This window comes from Phalangium opilio, unplaced genomic scaffold (genome assembly GCF_054372755.1).
Source record: "Phalangium opilio isolate 3A_F unplaced genomic scaffold, DU_Popi_V2 ptg000056l_1, whole genome shotgun sequence".
Lineage (NCBI taxonomy): Eukaryota > Metazoa > Arthropoda > Arachnida > Opiliones > Phalangiidae > Phalangium > Phalangium opilio.
Window position 1 is genome coordinate 5676060 of NW_028324175.1, and position 21643 is coordinate 5697702.

At 38.7% G+C, this 21643-nt stretch overlaps 6 protein-coding genes and 1 pseudogene across 7 annotated transcripts in view; 3 read left to right on the forward strand and 4 right to left on the reverse strand.

Annotated features, from left to right (window-relative positions):
• Window positions 1-588: 588 nt before the first annotated feature.
• LOC149668194 (uncharacterized) lies at window positions 589-2987 on the forward strand. The gene is made up of 2 exons (XM_089841061.1): window positions 589-1341; window positions 1432-2987. The coding sequence occupies exons 1-2, from the start codon at window positions 781-783 to the stop codon at window positions 2608-2610; spliced, it is 1740 nt and encodes a 579-aa protein (XP_089697187.1). The 5' UTR covers window positions 589-780; the 3' UTR covers window positions 2611-2987.
• LOC149668195 (tRNA-dihydrouridine(20) synthase [NAD(P)+]-like) lies at window positions 2626-3584 on the reverse strand (annotated as a pseudogene). Its single transcript, XR_016367986.1, has 6 exons — window positions 3571-3584; window positions 3385-3506; window positions 3127-3163; window positions 2973-3060; window positions 2842-2911; window positions 2626-2788 (listed from the first exon to the last, which is right to left on the reverse strand). The product of XR_016367986.1 is annotated as a tRNA-dihydrouridine(20) synthase [NAD(P)+]-like (transcript).
• A 277-nt stretch (window positions 3585-3861) lies between these two features.
• Window positions 3862-5587, reverse strand: LOC149668196 (tRNA-dihydrouridine(20) synthase [NAD(P)+]-like). The gene is made up of 7 exons (XM_089841248.1): window positions 5519-5587; window positions 5014-5097; window positions 4800-4919; window positions 4316-4359; window positions 4196-4256; window positions 4023-4136; window positions 3862-3963 (listed from the first exon to the last, which is right to left on the reverse strand). The coding sequence occupies exons 1-7, from the start codon at window positions 5585-5587 to the stop codon at window positions 3862-3864; spliced, it is 594 nt and encodes a 197-aa protein (XP_089697374.1).
• LOC149668197 (DNA (cytosine-5)-methyltransferase 1.S-like) overlaps window positions 4059-21643 on the reverse strand; it is a 177101-nt gene continuing 159516 nt past the window's right edge. Inside the window, exons 14-15 of the mRNA XM_089841250.1 lie at window positions 4196-4256; window positions 4059-4136 (exon numbers count right to left, since the gene is read on the reverse strand). The gene's annotated coding sequence lies outside the window, so the exon portion shown is untranslated. The remainder of the gene's footprint in view (window positions 4137-4195; window positions 4257-21643) is intronic.
• LOC149668198 (uncharacterized) lies at window positions 5063-13650 on the forward strand. The gene is made up of 5 exons (XM_089841083.1): window positions 5063-7098; window positions 7154-7284; window positions 7345-11727; window positions 12521-13210; window positions 13277-13650. The coding sequence occupies exons 1-3, from the start codon at window positions 7080-7082 to the stop codon at window positions 7447-7449; spliced, it is 255 nt and encodes an 84-aa protein (XP_089697209.1). The 5' UTR covers window positions 5063-7079; the 3' UTR covers window positions 7450-11727; window positions 12521-13210; window positions 13277-13650.
• Window positions 14208-15032, reverse strand: LOC149668199 (putative fatty acyl-CoA reductase CG5065). The gene is made up of 4 exons (XM_089841249.1): window positions 14970-15032; window positions 14730-14819; window positions 14435-14610; window positions 14208-14379 (listed from the first exon to the last, which is right to left on the reverse strand). The coding sequence occupies exons 1-4, from the start codon at window positions 15030-15032 to the stop codon at window positions 14208-14210; spliced, it is 501 nt and encodes a 166-aa protein (XP_089697375.1).
• On the forward strand, window positions 16660-17922 carry LOC149668200 (uncharacterized). The gene is made up of 5 exons (XM_089841078.1): window positions 16660-17074; window positions 17130-17259; window positions 17438-17559; window positions 17624-17725; window positions 17800-17922. Exons 1-5 carry the CDS (start codon window positions 16994-16996, stop codon window positions 17812-17814), a joined length of 450 nt encoding a protein of 149 aa, XP_089697204.1. The 5' UTR covers window positions 16660-16993; the 3' UTR covers window positions 17815-17922.

Consider the following 21643-nt stretch of genomic DNA (forward strand, 5'->3'; position numbering starts at 1 on the left):
CTATGGCTATGACATAACATTCGTTGCAGGGCCGGAAATAAGCACAGGACACTGGACATTGTCCAATAAAATTTTAAAATGTCCCATAATTTTTCTAAAAACTAAGGGGGTCACAGGACATTTTGACCAATAAATTTTCCGAAGTTTTGATAGTTTGACTATGAAGATGCGACACTATTTTTGCACACTTCAGTGGACACTGTCCTATAATTTTTCCAGTCAAAGGGGGCGTCACTGGACACTTGTCCTATAAGAAATTTCCCTTATTTCCGGCCCTGATTCGTTGGTTTTTTTCATTGAGTTGAGAAAATTACCACTAGAGTGGCCTTTGCCTATTGGGGTACAAGGGACACTTTTGAAAACATGGAACGGACGGACAGCTTCCAAGTTTCTCACGCGATGGTGTCTCCATCTCGAAGCCTAGATAAGAAATGTATAAATACATGTATTCTTGAAATCAGTCAAATTTCCCGCCTTTTCTTTTAGTTCCCTTGTTTGCACCGGGATAGCGCAACGATGGGTCTTATATCCAAGGATGGAAGACTATTCTAGGGGTAATTTTCTCAACTCAATGTTTTTTTTTCGCCGGTCACGGACTCCCGTGCCTGAACTGGTTCACCTGACCTATTTAGCCAATCACTTTCACATTCAAGAGATTTCCCGCCTATTCCGCGCCTAATATTTTCAAAATGTCAACTGACACGATCAACCTTGGATAGTGTTGTCTATTCTCAATTGAAGTTAACATTTAGTTTGAATTAAATATTTAATTAATCTAGAATGTCGCGGAGAAAACCTTTAAAGGGAGATCCGCAGAAGGAATCTCGCGAGGCTTTAGCCCTAAAAATAGGACAGTGGGCTTTTGATGAACTTGAATATTCGGAAGAAGCAACTCGACCTGTTGTTGCGAGTGCGTGCAAGGTATTTCAAAATTTAAGTAAAGGCGTAAATGGGAAATTGTGGGAAAATGTAATAAACAACGTAAAACGAGTCAAAACAGATGGTCCAATTAACGCCTGTACTAGTAAAGCTTTAAAGAAACTGTCAGAATTGAATGAACATTCCAAGGCTCTTGATTTAGAGTTAATGCGAGAAATATCTAATGTTGAGGAGTTGCAAAAGACAGCAACTACCCTTCAATCTAAGATTGACAAAGATTTAAACCAAATAACCCACCTTCAACGCGTGACTGTAATGTTAGAGTCCAAATCCGAAGAAACCAAGTCTAAGGCCTTTCATTTTACGCGAGTTAACAATCATCTTCGGGAGAGTTTTGAGTTATTGAAAAAACCTGACGAAATAGTCGATGAATCCTTTTCAATCGCAAGCACGTGTCAAAAAGTACAAAAACGGAAAATTTTAGCCACAAATTTGATGATGGAGATTGAAAAGAATGTTTATTCTTTTTGCTATGATCATTCTATTGGAAAGCTTAATACCGAAGAAGAATCCTTCAATAAAAGAATTCTCACGGCACAAATAATTGACTTAAAGAAAAACATCTCCTTGAAGACCATAATGAAATGCTTAAGCCATCGAGCCCAAGAAGCGACTAATGATGTAACCAAATTAAGAAATGCATTTACCATCAGAGGACAAATGAGTGATCTGGGTGAAAGGGCAGCTTCAATGGGGGATGGGAAAGGCGATTTAATTCACGAAATTGAGGACAAGTGTATGCAACACCACTTTGAAACTTTGCGTTGTAAACACGCAACAATTGATTCTGAATACAGAATGATTCGTAATCAGATTGAAACCTTACTTTTGAGGAGGAAAAACCTTGAAGAAAAAATGGCCGCCTTAATCTCAGGTAGTTCCAAACGTCAGATGATCTCTGATTTATTAAAATCCGAAATAGGCTTAAAAAACGCGGAGTCGAAGTTAAGCGCAATTCGCAAAGAAATAAATCTCATTGAAACTTCAGAATTTAACCCAAGTTTGAATGAAAAATTGGAAATTATTGAGGAAACTGAACGATTGATTCGACAAAAGCATATTTCAATATTGTCCGCGTTGTCTACGAATGCGAAAATGAAAGCTGAAATAGTTCTACGCTTCCAAAATCGAAAAGATGCGAGATTAATGTTTACACAAATGAATCTTTGCAATAACTTAACATCTATCGAAATATGGAAGGAGAAAATGGCACTAGGATTTCGCATGTTCTGTGAACTGGATATCGAAAATTTATCCCGTCTAAAAATTAAAGATCAAGTTGTCCCTTACACAAAGACGAACCTCTCTTTAATTGAACGAAATCCGTTTTTGTCCCAAATTAAAGACATATTTAATGTTTCTCGAGTTCAAAGCTTTGACTACCTTATGAAACGCGCCATTAATGAAAAACAGATGTACGCAATCAATGGAGACATTTGTCCGCAACAAGTGCAACTAATTAATGAAATGAAGAATTTTCAAGCAAAGCAACGACAATTTGTAGAAGACTATCAGAAACGTTTGAAAGACTTGAACCGTGAAATGGCTCAATGTGTACCAGTTATTAAAGAATTCTTAAATGAAATACCCCTTATTGAACATAGATGTAAAGAGACTGCGGAGCAAATTAACACATGGTGGACTCTACCCGCCTTTAATGTTAAATTTTAACTAAATAATTAACGCTTCTTAACCATTGTGATTTATCAAATAACATTTTTGTTACATTTACACTTCATGTCCTAACAAACCCGTAGCAGAACCAACTATTTTGTCTTTTTCAATTAACCCCAATGCAAAAGCAGCGACCAAGGCTGCACTTTGTTACGCAAATTTCTTGTTCTTTTCACTATGAAAAACAAAGACGTTAAATTGTTTATATAATATTAAGTAACCACTTACTAAAATGAACTTGAGTATTTTTGGCCTCCAACTATAACCGCATAGATGAAAACATTTTCTCCATTGGCCACTAAGGAATATTAATACTTAATTATCTTTGTAATTAACTTAATAATAAAAATTATATCTACAGTCTTATAAAAAGTTTGCTTTTTGTTATTTTGTCGCGTCCAATTTAACAAAATTGTTTTAGGTAATTCTTCCGTTGGAAACATTGATCTTTTTACGCAAAAAATATAGTCAGTCAATTCAAATGCAATTAAAAACGGATTAAAATTATTTTACTTGATATATCTGGCTTTCATAATCCACGTTTCACCGTCTTCAGTTTTCATTTTCTTTAATGAGACTTCTGGTGGTTCATCTTCATTAACATTTCCATCTATACTTTCTTTACGTTTCCTATTATTTTGAAAGCCGTGAGCTTTGAGCTTTAAGTTCTTTTGGTATTCTTCGTAATAGTCTAACACGCCCCATAGTTCGCTAAAATTGTTGTAAAGTTTAAAAAAACAAATAACAAATCAAATTTTAAATTATATTTACCATATTTCCTCCATTCTTTGAGAGGCCAAGAGCTTTTTTCCACGTTCAGACTCTTGTAGTGAACCCAACATTTGTTGAATGCAATATTTTGTATTGTGAAAATGGTTATCATAATCTATAGCCTAGAAAGTAACACGCCTTTCAATAAATTATAATTTAATTATTTTAATTAATTAAATGTAATACCAATTTTAAATAAGCAACAATTAATTCATCCAATGGTATTTTCCCTTCTGGTCTCAAAATGGAACAATTTTTTTCAATTTGTCTGGCAAGCATCACGGAAGAAGCTCCACACCTCTCTTTAAACTCTTTAATATCATTGTAACAATAAATTCCACCGGAACCACCACTAATTTTATTTAAACAAAAGGGGTTGAAGTTTCAAAGTTTGCATTAAAAATTTAAAATTGAATTTTTTTTCAATACTTTGCTATCACCGGGATTTTTAACATTTGGGCTATTTGTTTAATTTCTTCATTTCTGTTCTTGTCTCTCTTCTTTTCTTCTGCCATGAATGGCTATAGCGGAAACAGCCGTGCTTTCAATGACCTTGGCTAGTTTCATAGTTTCTTCTAACTAAAAATGATCATTATATAAGTAAAATTGACTTCAGTATCTATTTAAATTTAACATACACAAGGAAGCAACCGGATTTTGCAAGTTATTGGCATCTTGGTATTTTTAACAAGAGTGGTCAAAATCTTTTCTACTTTTTCAGGATTTTTTAGCAAAGCAGCTCCCATACCACCCTAAAATTTTCAAGTATTGTTATTTAATGTTATTTGTTTTTTTTTAATTAATTTTTTACTTTGATTGAGAATTCTTTAGGACATCCCATATTTATATCTATTCCAGCCACATCATTCTGCCTGTTAAAATGTTATTTTTTATTTATTAGTTTATACAAGTGATGAAAATATATACTTACACTTTTAACGCTACTTGTAAGGCACGTTCTGGGTTGCATGTTCCCTATATTATTACGAATGCTTAGTAAAAGTTTAGAGAGATTGTTGTAAAAATTATAAGGTTTAATACGTTAACATTTGTAAAATTAATTGCTTCTTTTCATTATCACATGTTCGGAAGACTATGTTTTGATCATCATCAACATAGTCAACAGTACCCAAAACATCTAGAGCAATCGTTTCATAATTAAATTTTTTAAGTGGGGTATTTTTAATACATATTAATACTCCGTTCCATTTATTCCATAAATTGCTTTCCCCCACTCTAATCGGGAAAGTAGGGCTTTCATACCACCGGGCTGCCAGGCCTTTAGTGCGGTTTCTGATAGGAAACCGATCTCCATGATTATAAGCACTGATTGGCTTTTAAAGTTGCGAAGACGTTTATCTAGCCAAGGCATAGCCCACTCGATCCGCGCTCGCGGACGCTGCGCTCATGCTTACGTCGTTATGCGCGTGATCGAGTGGGCTATGGCTACTGCTACGAGTGATAGCCGGCTTCAGAAGAGGAATCCAAGGCATAGCCGATATCCGAAACGCGGTGCACGTTACCGGGCTGCCGGACTAACAAAATGTAAAATCCACAAAATAGTGAAAGCTTGACTAGTCCATTTAGATATTTTTATTTGGTCTTTGTCGACTATTACGGTTTTCCTACCCCCATTAATGGAACGGTGTATTGAACAAGTAGTTTACTATTTTCAATTCTTCGGCATTTTAATAATCGGTAATCAATCAGTTCCTGCAGGAATACATAGATTTAGTACTTGGAATCTTTAAGAGGCCATAGACCCCACACAAATATCTGATTGACTGTGAGGGGAAGCCATAGTTAGACCCGTATATATATCTATGGTCGAGACCTAACCGTTAAGAGACCCAAGTGAAACTAAAATTATCAGGCATAAAGGATAGTGATCATCTGCGTCATTGAGGGGGAAACGAGGTGTTATGTTGTTAATGTTATTAAGTTTGTTAACCCTGTTTAAAGTCACAAATTATGGGAAAATCAACCACTAATATTTGGCGGTACTTTAATAAATCTACTAAAGTTGGCAAAATAACTGGAGAATGTTTTAAATCTTTAAAAGTTAGATAAATCACGGAGCTTCTATTTACAGGGAGAGGAAACTCGGACTTTCCCCCCCTAGCCCTTAGCGTACCTCGGTTCTGCGCAACGCTTTCGCTCCTCGCGCGCACCCCGAGCCCATGTAAACAAAGTCTGACGTCATTTTCTTGGTGGAACTTCAATTCCTTGCCATTAAATGATGATTTGTACCGTGAATCGCTTCTGTAGCTACGGTATACACATTTCTCCTCATTCCCTCTAGTGCAAACTATTAGCCTGGAATCGCAGTCCATTCAAAATTTAAAAATTAAACCTTTAAAACACCAAGGCTTATGCCTTTCAACGAACTAGTGAAGGAGGCCATCTTCGTTGTTTACATAGGCTCCCTTTTTTGCCAGCGAAAACCGAGGGGGGTTAAATATGTGCCCCTTTTTATGGACAAATAGTGTCTACGTTTCCTAAGAGCGTTTACATTACTAGAGGGGGATGAAGTTTCCTCTCCCTGTAAATAGAAGCTCCGTGGTAATACCATGGTTGTTTGCTCTTCTCACTTTAAAAAAGACGATTATAAAACAATTCCGCAAGAACATAGAGGTAAGACACTTGCTGGAGTAATAAAATTTGTAGTAGTTTTAATTCTACAATTCTTTAACAGATCAGTTCAAATACCCACCGCGCCTAAGACCTTTGGCAATTCCATCCCAGAATCTGCCTATTCGTAAACATGACAGAACTCTTTGAAAAATAAAAACGGGGGAATGAGTTCAGATGATGGTGAGAATTTGAAAAATCATTTGTTTGCGGATCATGATCATCAAGTAGAGCAAATTGGTGTTAATAACCAACCCGATGACATAACTGAAAGTGAAGAAAATGGAAACAGTACTCGACTACGAGACACACCTGAAATTTGTGACACTGATAACAGTTCCTTAGAAAAAGGAATTATGGTGAACACATTAGAAGAACATAAATGTAAAGTGTCAGCTAGTTGCGGAATTTTGAAACAACAAACTGTAGCAGTGCCGTCTTATCCATTGGGCCCGTTGGGCACTGGCCCAGGGGCCCCTTAAGAACAGGGGCCCCATAATTGTCAAATAATACTCATTTTTCATTTCTTGTCATAAGAAAACCACTAGAATATAAAAACTACTTTCCATCGGTCATACAGTCTTTTCAATGAAAAATTTGGCCTTCGAACTTGAAAAATGTAAAACTAAAAATCTTGAGACTTATGAGGTAGTCACCCATTGCTTAGGCCTTAACATTATCACCCCTCCCCATGGCCTCACTTCACAACCGTACATCGGCTTATTTATTTAGTTTGAAACCTTCACCCTAAAACAGACTCAGTCTATACTCTCATTTTGCCCATGCGCAGAGAGAAAACCTGGAATTTTCTCGCTCATTCTCGCTGTTTGGTGGCACGTGGGGTACAAGTCTATTTCTTTCCCTGCTGAAAGTAGACAACTTTGTTTAAAATATAATGCCTGTTATGAATAAAATTATGGCTGAGATGTTAGACAAACTATATATAGAGATTAGTAGTGATCAAATCAAAATTGAAACGTAATACTTTGAGCGGTGCTCAGAAGATAAAACGAGCTGCGCAGGAGCTAACAAACTTCCCAAGGTAACATCATGGTGCCATAAAAATGCAACGAGAAGTGCCTGGTAAAATTACTCTTTCAATAATATCACCGAAGCCCTCAAAGACTACCACATGCAGTTCCAACCGACATTGCAGTGGAGTCATCACTTGTTCCTACAACTGATCCAGATGAGGATATTCCACCAGTGGAAGTGCCTAAATGTGAAACGAAAACATCTTCCTTCCAGGAAACAGATGCAGGGCTATGGGTAATCGGCAATCCTAACACAGTTAATTGCTGGATTCAAAATGGGCCGGCATCTTTTCAGAAACATGAAAGCGATCTTTCCAAGACACGCCAAGTGTATAAAGCAGATAGAGAAAGATTAGTATTCCAAGACAAGATATTTGTCAAAATATGTGTTCAAACGTGAATTACGTAATGGCGATCCAATTGTAAAGGAATTTTCAAGGAAGAAAGTGCGCAAATGTTTCTGACTTTTCGTTGACTGTTAAATTTGTAGACTTTTGTTTGAAGGAAATAATAAATATTTTTTTATTTCTCGATTAATTTGTTTTGTATGGGGGATTAGGGGGCCCAATATACTGCACAGCCCAGGGGCCCATATAGCACTTAAGACGGCCCAGAACTGTAGTAGCTTTGACTGGAATTCAGTCAATGGAACTTTTTAATGAAATAGTTAAAATTGTTAGTGAAGAATATCCTAGTAAAAGTCCACTACCTGTAGCTGACGGAATTTTACTTACACTAATGAAACTTAAACTTGGTATTTCATATTCCGCTCTCGGAGCTCTTTTTGGTCTAAGCCAGCAGATAACTTCTAGTTATTTCAAACAAACATTATGCAAGTTAGCGACTGTCTTGGAGTCATCAATTCAGTTACATGGCTAGAGAAAGAAGAAATTGTGGAAGCTATGCCGCATTGCTTTAAAGAATACACTGATACAAGAGTGGTATTAGATTGCACCGTGGTATCTGTTGAAAAACCCAAGTGTTTAAAATGCAAGATCAAGACTTATTCTCACTACAAAGGGACCAATACTGTAAAAGTACGCGTTTGTGTAGCTCCATCCGGTGTGATCACCATGGTGAGCAGAGCATATGGGGGAAAGTCAACAGATAAACAAATAACTGAAGAATGCGGGGTCCTAGAACGATGCATACCATACGCAGACGCCATAATGGTAGACAAGGGGTTCGCTATTGAAGATCTTTGTAACGAAAGAGGGCTCAAACTAATTAGGCCACCTTTTCTAAAACGTAAAGCTAAAGGTCAAAAAAATAAAAAAAGGGAACAATTCCCTAGAGAAGATGCTTTGCTTACGTCAAAAATTGCGTGTGCTAGGGTACACGACGTGGCTAAAAACACTGAATTAGGATAGGCAATAATTGTATACACTGTACATGATTCTGTTGGTTAAAGGTACAATGTGATAATTGCCTCATATTAACTATGGGCAATTTTAGCTATGGAGATATTGTAACCAAATATATCTGGAACAGAAAGAGGACCATGCCTATCGAATAAATTGCCAAAAGGTGAGCTCCCCCCAACGGGGGCGCATTCGCCGAATGAAAGAGAGAAACTTTCGAAATCATACAGCTAGTAGCCAGTGACGTGCGCTGCTAGTAACCAGTGACGTACTGTATATTTTTTGGTGGTATTATTATGTTGGCAATTTTATCTGTCTCTAAACTCCGTTAGCTGTGATAAGGCTAAGAGGATTGTGATTTTGGTAGTATATAAATAGTATAAAATTAAAATAATTCAAACTTGACAAATTTAGAAATATTTTAATTTCAAATGCTAATTTTTAAGTATCTATTATAGGGAGAAAGAATAGAACATGCTTTTTTTCTCGAGTTGAAATTAGGAACATTATAATCACAAATTTAACAGTGTTTTCTCTTGTTTAATATACATAAAGTCGGCTTTCAGGTCTGTTTCATAATCATCAGGAGTAAAATGATGGGAAAATATTCTAGCATTTTTACTTGAAATTCATTGTTTCATAAAGCAAGTTGCATTTACTTAAGCAAGAATGTCTGATAATGTTATCAGAAGGGAATCTATGATAAGACACATCTTGAATTCTGGTTGACAAGAAAGTTGTTTGCCTTATACAAATCCAATACCTAATTACCGATAAGTTTAAGCCTATGCTTTGCCCGAATGTTGAAGTTGAACCTGATATTTGAATAACACATCAGCATCTGAGCTCAAGGTCCGTAAAACCGCAAAAGCTCTATGATCTGAGCTGATCCCATCTTGAAATTTAACTTATAATAAATAACCCTTTCGGATACAAGTCGTCAAGCTGCCGGTAGCCCGGTACCTTGGCCACCGGGCGGCGTGCCGGCCCGTGAATCTCGTCGTAATCCCTCTCGGCCCGTGAATCTCGTCGTAATCCCTCTCGCCTCGTGATTGCCGTCGCCGGCTCGCCTCGGCTCTCCACAAAAAAGCTGGACTACATTCGGGTTCATGTTTTCGAACGCGACTACTTATTCCTAAAAAATCCGTAGCCAACTACGTCACGCGGCAGGGAATACATCGTTTTCTTGCCCCCCGGTGATTTTGAGAATTTACCTTTGTACAATAAGGCTTTATAAGCTAACCTAAATATAGCTTTTGCGATTTTACGGACCTTGAGCTCCCCCTTCCCCCAAAAATATATATCGAAACTAGGTCACAACACGCTAAATTTCCCCAGTCCATAATAGCTTAGCATCGAAACTGTGGGGTAGGACGTTTTAGAAAAGGTGTACGGTATTTCGAAATCCAATTTGATTTCTTCGGATTTCACTTGATTTCAAAATTTGATAAAGTCCGACGGATTTCATCGAATTTTGCGATTTTTTCCCGTGATTAAGACGGATTTTGGGATATTTCCCTTGATTTCGTCGGATTTTGTAATGGATTTCGTTTTTTCTTTACTGATTTTATGATTTCTTTACTGATTTTAAGATTTCGTTGCTGAATTCGGATTTTTTTATGGGATTTCGAAATCAGCAATGACCGACCCCTCGATCGAAAACACAGCCAATGCAAAGCACCAACCACGCACTATAGGTTGTGTCCCGAAAAGTGGCTTGGCCCGGCCAATTAAGACCATTAAGTACGCCGTGATTTAATATCGACCACCCCCCAACCTTTCCCTGCGTAATAATGACTCCGATATATCTTAATTAGATCTAGAATAGCCTTACGCGTACGTGTACGCCTAAGCACATACACTACACTACAATTCCAATAAATGTATGGAGGAAGAACAGGGTCTATACAACTTTTCGAAGAAAACAAATTTCCCTGAGTTTTCCAGGTTTTTCCCGTATATGGAGTATCCTATGGAGCAAATGTTAACGAACGAGAGTGGTGGGCAAATAGGACTATTACATACTCAGAGGGCATCCCCGTATCTCTATTAGAACCAGAGTTATAAGCCTTCAAAGTATAGTGTAATGTTAATCCTATGGAGGGTATGTTTGTTTACGTTTTGCTTAATTACTCGGCCCCTGTTTGTCGTAGCCCTACGTTTTTAGTATGGTTGGATGGGGGTCAAATAGGACTATAACATAATCAAAGGACATCCCCGTATCTCTAGTAGAACCAGAGTTATGAGCCTACAAAGTTTAGTGTAATGTTAATCCTGTGGAGGGGAGTATGTTTACGAACATTTTGCTTAATTACTTGGCCCTTGTTTGACACAAATTTCCCTGATTTCCCTCAATTTTACTAAGAAATTTAAAATTTCCCTGAGGTTTTTGTCAACTATTTTTTTCCCTGATTTTTCCAGGTTTGTATGAACCCTGAGGAAGTATGTTCCAAACACAAAAGGACACGCAATTGCGCTATAGAGAAACTAGGGAAAGTTTCAAGATGATATAGTTATTGAATATATTCAAGATGGGTTTTATCGTAGAACAGAATTTCAAGTGACTCAAATCAGGGATATTAGATGTTTTAAATTAAGAGGCATTAGAATTTTAAAGGGAGAGGGAAATTGTGGAAAGTTATCGGCGTGTGCCCTGTGCTATCGCCTTATTTCACACGCTGGAAATAAGGGTAAGGTAGAGCATAGCCAACTCAATCACGTAGGGGTAAGAGGTTCTATTTAGCAGACGCCATGCACTAAACCAATGGAGGGTGGTGCAGTAGTCCTTGATTATTTTAAACCCTAATTAAATGTACTAATTATAATTTGTAATAAGAGATCATAATTATTTTAATTTGAATTAGTTTTATGTTTATAATAAGACTGTTCCTTTAAGGTTACTTAAACTATCCCTTTAAGAAAAGACAAAGGGACATTATAAGATGGAGGCTTATAAAACAAAGAGCTACTGAATGAGGAGGTCGTTCAGGTATAGGCTAAAGAATGACGGGCGGTGCAGCTAGGGATTACCGCATTACTGTCTGTGTAATGGTTTTCCATTATTATAGTGAAGGATAAGCTTACGAGCTCACAGGTATGCGACGTTACAGAGAAGACAGTTCTACAGAAGATGCATGCGTCATGGACTCATGGCTGCTGATAAGGATTGCAGTCGTTACCGAGGAGGATTTGCCATCGAACTGTAATGAACATCACTCTTCTTATAAGGAAGGACCAAAGAGGAACTACGTTATACCTTTTACAAAAGGTGCCATGGAATTACAAATACTGAATTATCAGTCTTGAGTTTATTAAAGGTTTAGAGCTTAAATTATTACTTGATCTAAACCCCTCTAATAAAACCATTAAGTCATAATAGAACGTCAGGTCATGATGTAACACCATAAGTTCATAAGATATGTTCATGTTCCATAAGTTTGTTTAATTAATCTCTGGTAACTTAGAAACTCAGCTTGTAATTTTGAAGTGAGTGAGTGAGGTCATAAGGTCATAGATTCGAGGATGTAAAGCGAGCGATGGGAGCCTGGTGAGTGGGGCGCTGCTGTCAAAGGCCTAATTAGTAATGCAGATACTAAATAGGAGGACCTAGATGGAACTTGGTCCTGCATGCAAAAAAAATTAACCACTTGCACAGAGTGTAGTAAGGACTTCAATTGAGTTCCCGCTTAATTGTCGTTCTCCTTCTCGAACTAGTTATCATCTCGAGCTGCTGTAAGTCTCTCAGTAGCATTACTTAGCATTGAAAGTGACATACTTATGGAAGGAACAAATCACTTATAAACTTATGGTAACACCAATTTAACTAGTGCCCTATAACTAGAACGATCATGTTGAGGATAATATGGAATTAAACTTCCTCTCTCACTTGTTTTTACTTTTGCGCTCCTTGAGAGCTGCAAAACTATTAGCTGGTCACCTTCCGGCTGGGAACCTATACCCCCTTTCTTCCCCAGTTTTTGGTGTGACCTTCTGCACCATATTTAAAGTCCCCCGTATTTCAAATTTCCCGCTCAAAAAACTGCATATAGACCTAGGTGGCTTCACAAATTTTATTTCAAATTAAATTTATGTATCGTGATCCCATCGCAGGTAAAATTTGGGTCTCTGATAAAATACTCGACTCCGTTCAAGATACCAACTCCTTCTTTAACTCTCCAAGGATTTTAAAAACAATTACATCTGGATGAAGACCCGCTCACACGCCATTTAAGAAAGCAGCTTAAACTTTCAGATTCAAATTCCCAGCCTACTTGTTCAATGACCATGTCAAGAGTGCATTATTTGTTAAAAATAATATTGTGTTACAAACAAGTTGATTCTACATTTCGAAAAAATGCTGATTTAACAACGTTTCTGATAACTCGTAAAATCCTTCAAGGTCAGTTTCTACTACGTCACGCCGATCACGCGTACTTTTATAAAACCAGTCTCTTTGGTACGTGCACTGAACGCCCCCTGTGTGACGTCGACAAAAATAGTAAACCAATGAGTAAAACTATCAGCTGCCCAAGCAATTTTACGAAGCGCAGCTAGATGGGCAACTCCCGTTTCAATCGAAAAAATTATGCATAAGGGGTTTCATACCGTTTCCCCCAGTGTTGCCAGGCCCTTGGTGAGTCAATAGGATGCAGAGTGAAAGGCTAGCAGTTCAGTTTCACTCAGAGCAACCTGACTCGCAGAACTAGGGCCTAACAACACCGCACTGAAGTTTAAACCGAGAGAGGGGGAAGAACTTTCCACAGCCCCTTTATTGAAAACTATCAATGCCGCGCCAAATTGGTAAGTTGCTGTCTGTTCGTGTAACCGCGACTTAAAAATAAATTCTAGATTTATTGGTTCGTCCAGGGACACCAGCTAAAGGAAATTTGTTGACTCCGTAATTTTTAGCACGGGTGTCATTTATATGGACTCTTTGTTTTAGGCGAGATTGTCACGCCTAGCTTCCTTCCAAAGTAATAATAAATGAAGCATAATTACTTTATAGTATTTTGAAAAAACCGAGGGGACAGACACTGCGAACGCTTAACCCGGTTCACCCTGCAAAACCGCCTTTCAAATCGCTAGCAAATGAACTAATGCCCTATTACTAAGATAGCCAGTGAGAGCTCCTTTTGAGACCCTGTACTTGAACTCGAAACTTAAAGGACAAGCTCAGGTAACATAATATTATAGCCGCGTCAAGCCTATTTTATTCAGATTCGCGGGACATTATTAGTAGACTCGGGAGTCTCGGGCGCTCGCGCTTGGCTTCCGTCGTTCTCGAACTAGCTCGAGTAAGCCTCTAGCATTACGAAGTATAAAAAAAGCACGAAGAACTTATATAATGTAGCGAGCGGCGTTGCCGGCAGTTAGATGCATTCATTAGTATATTCGTTTCCAACCAAATATTACATATGGACAAACAAAAGCCGCAGTTGGACCAGCAGGTTCTTTTCTGCCTTTGTATTTCACTCAAATCTGACTAACAAGTACTAGGCCTACAAAATAAATGGAATTATGATTGTTTATATTCCACAGAATGCTGTCAATAGCCTAGATTTTGAATTACCAGGGATAGATTTAATTTGAGAAGTAGGAATGGAGAACAGAGTAATATTTGGACGCGCGTCAAAGTACCGGACCCCCTTCCACGGGACGGAGGGGGGGCGTATGAAAGAAGAGGCGGAAGGGTCATAGCGATAGAGAAAAGAAGGAATTACGTCACTATTTTTCGACGTCCCCGTCAGCAACGTCATCAAAACGTACCTGTTTAAGTGAGCCAATAAGATAAAAGATTCTACGAGGAAATCGGCTGTATAACGGGTACTGGGTAGACAGTTTCTTCGATCAGCGGTTTCTGGCAATTCGAGTACGCTGTTGAGACGTAAACGAAAGCCAATTTCTCGTCAAAAGCTTGAAAAAGCTCGAGGACATTTTTCGTCCCGATGAAGTTGATGGCCAGGGCCTTTCTACAATAATTCAAGGGATTAGAGCGCAACACGCTCTCGAGTAATAAGAAGTAACTTGAGCGGTTCGTTGAACTTTGTGGTGGCGGCCAAATGGAAGACGATGGAAGCGTTTCGCCGTAACATCTCCCTGTCCGACTCGGACAATCCGAGTCCCTCTTGCGAGACATCTCCCCAGACGGCAACTACCTTGGACAGGGCTTCCGGTCTTTTCTCTCGAAGACGGTCGAAGACCTAAACGCGAGCAGGCACCACCACCACCACCGTCCGTTATACGCGCGTCTTACAATTAGGGTTGAAAATGCGCCTTCATACCTTCAATTGAGCAGATTTTTCAGGCGATCTTCACCCACTGGATCGGTGGCTCTGGAACCTTTGGGCCGAATTAGAACGTAGGCGTTCTTGACAAGAGGACACGAATAGAAAATCTTCTCCAAAAAGATCTAATCGAAATGAAAACATCTTTTAATCGAAGTACAATCGATGGTGGCCGAGCGATAACGCGTCACTCTATCGGCATTATCGCGAGTGAAGGGATCAGGTTACCCAGAGTTGGGAAAGATTATGATTTTCTTGGCGAGAAAGCCAGTTACCCCCGTGATGAATACTCCCTTGTTGTCATAAAAATCTAGTACTCCTTGCCTCTGTCCGTCCATAGCGAAACCAATCGGAGAAGTGACTAGGAAAGGCGGTTAATTAATTAACTATTAATTATTTATATTATGGTTAATCGCCATTAAGAAATATGGAGAGTTCCACGCGCAGGACATGATACTACTCGGAAAAAGCCAGTTGCTCGGATTCCTCGACGTTATTCTTCAGTTGAAATTTCGAAAAGAACTTTCATCATTTTGGAAATGTATCTTTTACCGCGTTTTCATCAATTGATTTCGACATTTTTACCACCGCGTTGACGCGTTTCTCGGTTTTTGTACTAGGGTAATGGCAGCGCCTGACCGAAGGCCTTACCTTAGACTGCGGGAAGATTACGTCGAGTGTCAAGACGCTTTCTCTCCAAGCTCTCAATCGAAACTGAACTTGTAATATTTTTGGGAGAGAAAGAGATTCGGGGAGAGGGTTCGAACTTCGAAACGCCTTGCAAAAAATGCAAACTACGTTTAAACGTAATTACTAATTTCGTCATACTTTTTGCCAAAAGCGAAAATTCTTTTGTCTGTCAGAAGTCAATCATTCGACGTAAATAACTAAAGTTTCGCTTTAAATTCAACGTTAAAAGTAAATATCTCGAACGAGAAGTATGGCGCGCGCGTTACGTCAGCTTCAACTTTCGAACTACATTTCTTAAATCTTTTTTAATTTTGAATATAATCATATAATAGATAATAATTAGAAAAAGTTCTAGGAGGAATTAACCTTGAAGGCCTTAGGCGCTCTTTTGTGGCAGCAACTGCCAACCGTAATTAAGCCAAATCCAAATAAACCTTAATTACTGATAATAAGATGGATGGGCGGCGTAATACGGCGTCCAACCTTTGACCCACGATACTTCTTGATATCAACAAAGATATTAAAATTGGAACTAACTGAAATTATAAGTGCCGCGAAGGGCTTGGGAGCAATCTGACGATCACGTAGCCACTCGCGTACCAAGTCGCCAAAGAAAGTACCGGCGATCTGACTGATTCTGGAGGATTACTCGGTTCTATGAAAATAATGGAATGTGGTTTTCCATTACACCGGTCACTTTGAAGCTGTTTATTGTTGGGACACCGATTTTACCCGAAACGTACCACTCCTCTACCCGTCTCCCATTGTTAGCCCGTCTTAATTTTTCCAAGGTTGGCAATTTCTCGCGAGACCCGCTCTCTATCGCGTATCCGACCCCTCGCTTTGAAAAAAAAAAGAAAGAAATGTTTTGAGAAGAGATTGCAATCTAGTTTAGTCAAAGGTCTTTGTGAAGGGTAAAACCCGAGGGGCTCGTCACTACGCCTCCGTGGTGGTCATCCCCAGTCGTGCCCCTCCTCCCATCATACACAAAATGGATAATTTAAACCTCCCCCGGGTTTTTCAGGGGCGAACCCCCAGCAGCATCAGCCAGCGCGTGGCGCCGAAAACAAGATAGAGAGAGACTGAATGTAATAAGTCAGTCAAGGTCCGGGATAAGATTAAAGTAGGGGTGGTGGTATTCCCTTTACTGCATGGTTGTTTACCAGGTAGATTTTTGAAAAGACGCTTTACAAGTGGAAAAGTACCCCGCTCCCTCTATACAGAATGTAGCCCGAAATCTTATGTCGCAATGAAATATAAACTACGAAAGTTGAGGGGTTTGGGGGGGAACTACTTCTCATCGACTATTCATTTGTGATTTTCTCTCGTGTTAGGAAGATTTAATTCATCATTGAGTCGCTTTCAATGTTCGCCTATTTATCAAAAAACCCACTGTTTTTTTACAATCTTTCTGGAACAAAGCCGACTTAACGTGACGCAATACTCTAATTCCGAGTACATCCCTTGATGGGAAACTTCCGTTTTCCACCTCCCGGATGTGTCATCCATATCACTCGTACACGAGACGCGAACATTTGTCAGGCTGACGCGATCTATCTAGTTTAAAAGCGGCTGTCTTTCTTAATTTCAACTCATTTTAGACAGTACAATGTTGCATTCCATCATTTGCGTCTTGTTCCTTAGCTCCTTTCAACTCTTAAACGCCTTGAATCAGACGGATAATTATTTCGTAGGTTTCGTTTAGTACACGTTGACGTTGGCGTTTAAATTTAAAGGTATTTCAGGATGAATCGAAATACGTCGAAGAAGTTCGACGTCACATGCAAGAGGTCAGAGACCAATTTGGTGACGAACTGAAGGACACCTACGATCGGGACATTACCGATTATATTCGTCGACGCAAAAGATCGAGTAGTACGAGCACTTCGCTTTCCCACGCATTTAATCACGCATAGTTTATCGGTACCAATACCTCAAAGTAGCTATAGTTACCATTTTGAAGAGAATCTACTTCTAGGGATTGGGACCGATCAACGAGTCGTTGTTGCGCGACATAATAATAATCTGGCTAAAGACGAATTTCTTTTGTCAGTTGGCAAAGGTTGCGATTTGCCCTTGCAAATCGGTATTAACGACGCTTGCATGTGTCAATCGGGACCTCACAAAACCATGGTCGAGTTGGAAATGATCAACGGAGATATATCCGGCAACACCGTAAATCAAACGAAAGATAAACTCGGGAAACATATTTTAAATCATTTCATTCATTGGTATATAGTTGCAAATACCGTGGTGCATTTCCATCGACAGATGCAGCAGTTCTTGCTCTTCACCCACGCACAAATGCGTCGCCGTCGACAAAGAGATGGTCAAAGTACCGGTAAGTACGCGTCTTCGAGTCGCGACCTTAAAAGGCCCGGAAGGTTTCCATTCTAAGTCCCACCCAAAACTTAGATGGAAGTCAATTAGAGACAAATATGTCCGAGAAAAGAAAATTATGGACGGACAGAAATTGAGCGGCAGTGGTTGTTCGAGCAGAGAGGTATGGGACCTCTACGAAAGCCTTCATTTCCTTAAAGACTCGATTAGCCACAGAAAGTACGTGAATACAAGAAAAATAAACAGCTAGATTTAACGATTCTTGTTTCCACGCAGAACAATTAACAATATGTCTCAAGCAAATAAAGACGAGGCGGCCGATAAGAATCCTGATAAGCCAGAAGATAGTCATGAGGAAATGGTTTTTGAACATGAAGATGAGGACTTCATTATCGAGGAGCCAATTAATGAGGCGGCAAATGCGCTGTCCGATGCTGACCAAGGAAATAACAGTTTGCCTAAGCCAAGAAAAACCAGCTCTACGTCTAGCTTGAGAGCAAGTGACAGTCGGCCCAGTACGTCTTCAAGCAAACGTGAAAGTGAAGAAACATTTATGAAATCAGCCAAGTATAAAAAGCCAAAACAAAAGGTTGATGCCTGTGAACAAACGCTCCTAAATATTTGGAATGAAAATACAGGTAAAATCAATGCTAGCTCCTGCAATGCCATCCCAGATGATCCGGATCGTTTATTTCTGTTGAGCCTAGAAAAGGATTTTAAATCTTTAAATGATAAAAACAAAAGAAAAGCAAAACATGCACTCATGCAAGTGCTCGATGATTTGCTTGAAGAGGAAGAACGTGACAAATTGGCAGAGCAAATTAATTAATAATCTGTATTTTCATAATAAAATCATTTTTATTAAACGAGTAATCTTTAACGTCCTTGGTATTCCATTTTACCATTAATAGTAAAATATTCCTTATAAGAATCTCTTATCTGTATGGCTCCTCTTCTACATGCTCTACCTCCTTGCCGAGGAAGCCCGGTCATATTACTGTTATGGTTAAGTCTCCATTCCCCTTTGACCAAATTTCCATGTTCATCAATATGGTCACCGTACTTGATTGGACAATACAAACGCCTATCAGTTTGTTCTTCCTTCGTCATCAAGAAGTTGTGCAAACATACTGCAGCTTTTACAACAGCCTCAGCATTCACTGGGTCAAGAGGTATAGGGCTTTGCAAACATCTAAATCTAGAACTGAGAATCCCAAATGAATTCTCAATGGTCATCCTAGCACGAGACAATCTATAGTTGAAAGTGTCTTGATCAGCTGGGAGATTTCTGCCAGCATAAGGGCGCATTAATTTGGGTTTAAGAGGAAAGGCAGCATCACCAACAAAACAAAACGGAAGTTCAGGCCCATTTTCTTCAATTTTTCTTGGTTGCGGAAAGAAATTTTCATCTTCAATTGCTTTCCCCAACTCTGAACCACCAAAAACACCTCCATCACTTATTCCACCGAAATTTCCAATGTCTACAAATGTAAATTTATAATATGCGTCGCACACCGCCATCAACACAATACTGTAGGTTCCTTTGTAGTTGAACAAGATGGCCCAAGGGCTGGGCCTTATTAGTAATTTTACACGGCTCACGTGACCCCCCGTATAGTTGATCTCCAATAAATCGTACAACTAAAAACATTTCTGAAACGCAATCGTGTATCCCCTTAATTTCTAATAACGTCACATTTCAAATAATATTAATGAAATTAAATTGTGCACCCCACTAAAGTATAATTTTTAAAAACCATACGAATCAAATAATGTATCTAAAACAAAATCCTGGATCCCCTAAACCAGAAATCACTATGACCGTAAACCGTCCCCTCTATTTTACGAAACCTAACCTAACCATTCAGCATAATCTCTGATGTATCACGCGCACAAAGTGCAGCAGTGCACGAAAATTATCAACTTGTTTCTTCCACTCAAAAAAGCCCGCGAGATTTAAACTACCTTTCTTTCCTCTCTCTCCTCTCCGAGCGGGATGCCGCCTCTCCCTCTTCCCCCTCTCACTAATATACCAGGCAGGCAGCGGAGCTTCGTTTCCCTCCGATCTGGGTTCCATCTCTCTTCGTATCGCCATCGCGTACGCTAGCGATCTCTCTCTCCCATCGTAAGCGTACGCGAAACCGGTTTCGCGGACGCGTCCGGCACAGGGGATTGGTGCCCTTTCTTAAATTTTAACGGAATAAAATTCCGTGTAAAATTAAAAACATAGAGCCAGAATTAGCAGGTGCGACCAATTCATTATGTTTTCCGTCCAAGGAGCCAACACAATTAGGGAAATTCCACTTTTGAAAATAATTTAACGCGGATGTCATCATTGCTTTTTTAGTCATTGGTGGAAGATATATTGGCTGAACTGCATTCCATATGACGTTACAAGTCTTTGGTACAATTTTAGCAACGGTTGATTTACCAATTCGATACGCTAATGACAAAGTTCGATAGCTATCTCTAGTTGTCAAATACCTATAGAAAAGCTAGTAAATTTACAACCAATTCAAATAATTAAACATAATACAAATATTACCTCAATGTGATGTAAAGTCTTTCTTTAGCAGATATGGCTTTTCGGTAATGGGTGTCTTGTTTAGTTAAATTATCTTTAACGAGACTCAATAAATAATCAAATTGGCTGGGTGTGACTCGAAACACTTCTCTGTACATATTGTCATTATGATATTCATAGCAAATTCTCATTTTCGGTATTAAATTGTGGAAGTCACCATCTACAGGTCGGTCCTAAAACACTTCTCGTACCCATATTCTTCTCTTTTTTTTATTCGATTACGGTGATTTAATATCAGAAGAGAAGCTATTACATTATTATTGAAACTTAAAATATTCTTCTGTTTGGAACACACAGGTGCCATGTTTAATTCCTACAGGAAAGAAGCAACCTCGATGACGAAATCATTTATGACGTCAAAATATAAGCGTACGTTATTGGTTGATCCTTTGCGAACAACGCAAAACTTGCAAAAATCTTTGGCACGCCAAAGAATTTTGCTCTCTTCGCAAGCCTCGCTTAGTAGACGTTTTTTCTGGTGTGAACGAAACGCGACGGATGAAAGCGAACAATGCGAATGCGGCGAACTTGGCGAAAGACGCGAAAACGGTTGGTGTGGACGGGCTATAAAAGAGTGTCGCGTGACGCCTTAAAGAGTGTCGCGTGACGCCTTAAAGAGTGTCGCGTGACGCCTTAAAGAGTGTCGCGTGACGCTTTTAAGAGTGTCGCGTGACGCTTTTAAGAGTGTCGCGTGACGCTTTTAAGAGTGTCGCGTAATGCTTTTAAAAGTGTCACATAACACATTTAGCATGTTTTATAAAGCTAATACCACCTGATCACCAATTCCTTTTCCTTAGCTACTTTTTACTCAGGGATAAAAATATTTTCTTAAGAAAATATCATCTTTAAAAAATGCTGTTATATTTACTTTAATACGAACAATTTCGTCTTTTTCCTTGCATTTATAATCTTTGGATTGACTTCAAAATTAAAAGATATATAGAAACGGAAGACCTCATATAAAAAACAAGTTATTGATTTTCAATCCCGCAGTATTATTATTTAATTTCCATGTTTAATTTCAAACGGTGTTTTAAAGGTTTTTATTACTGAATTTACACCAAATTATCTGGAAAAACTCAAGGTGATGAAACTCTATTTTGGGTGTTTTTAATTTGCAAAAAATTTGTTTTCTTAAATTACACTCTTTTGAAACTTCCATTTCGCTAAATATTAATTATCCACAAAACTATTTCATAATCATAAGTCAATGAAAAAATGCGAAATTGTTCTCTCGCCGCTCTCGCGTTATTGTATGGTACTGTATGAGACAGTTTAACTATAGCAATTAAAAATTTACAGAATTGTGCTAAAAAATACCAGTTTATAAAATTT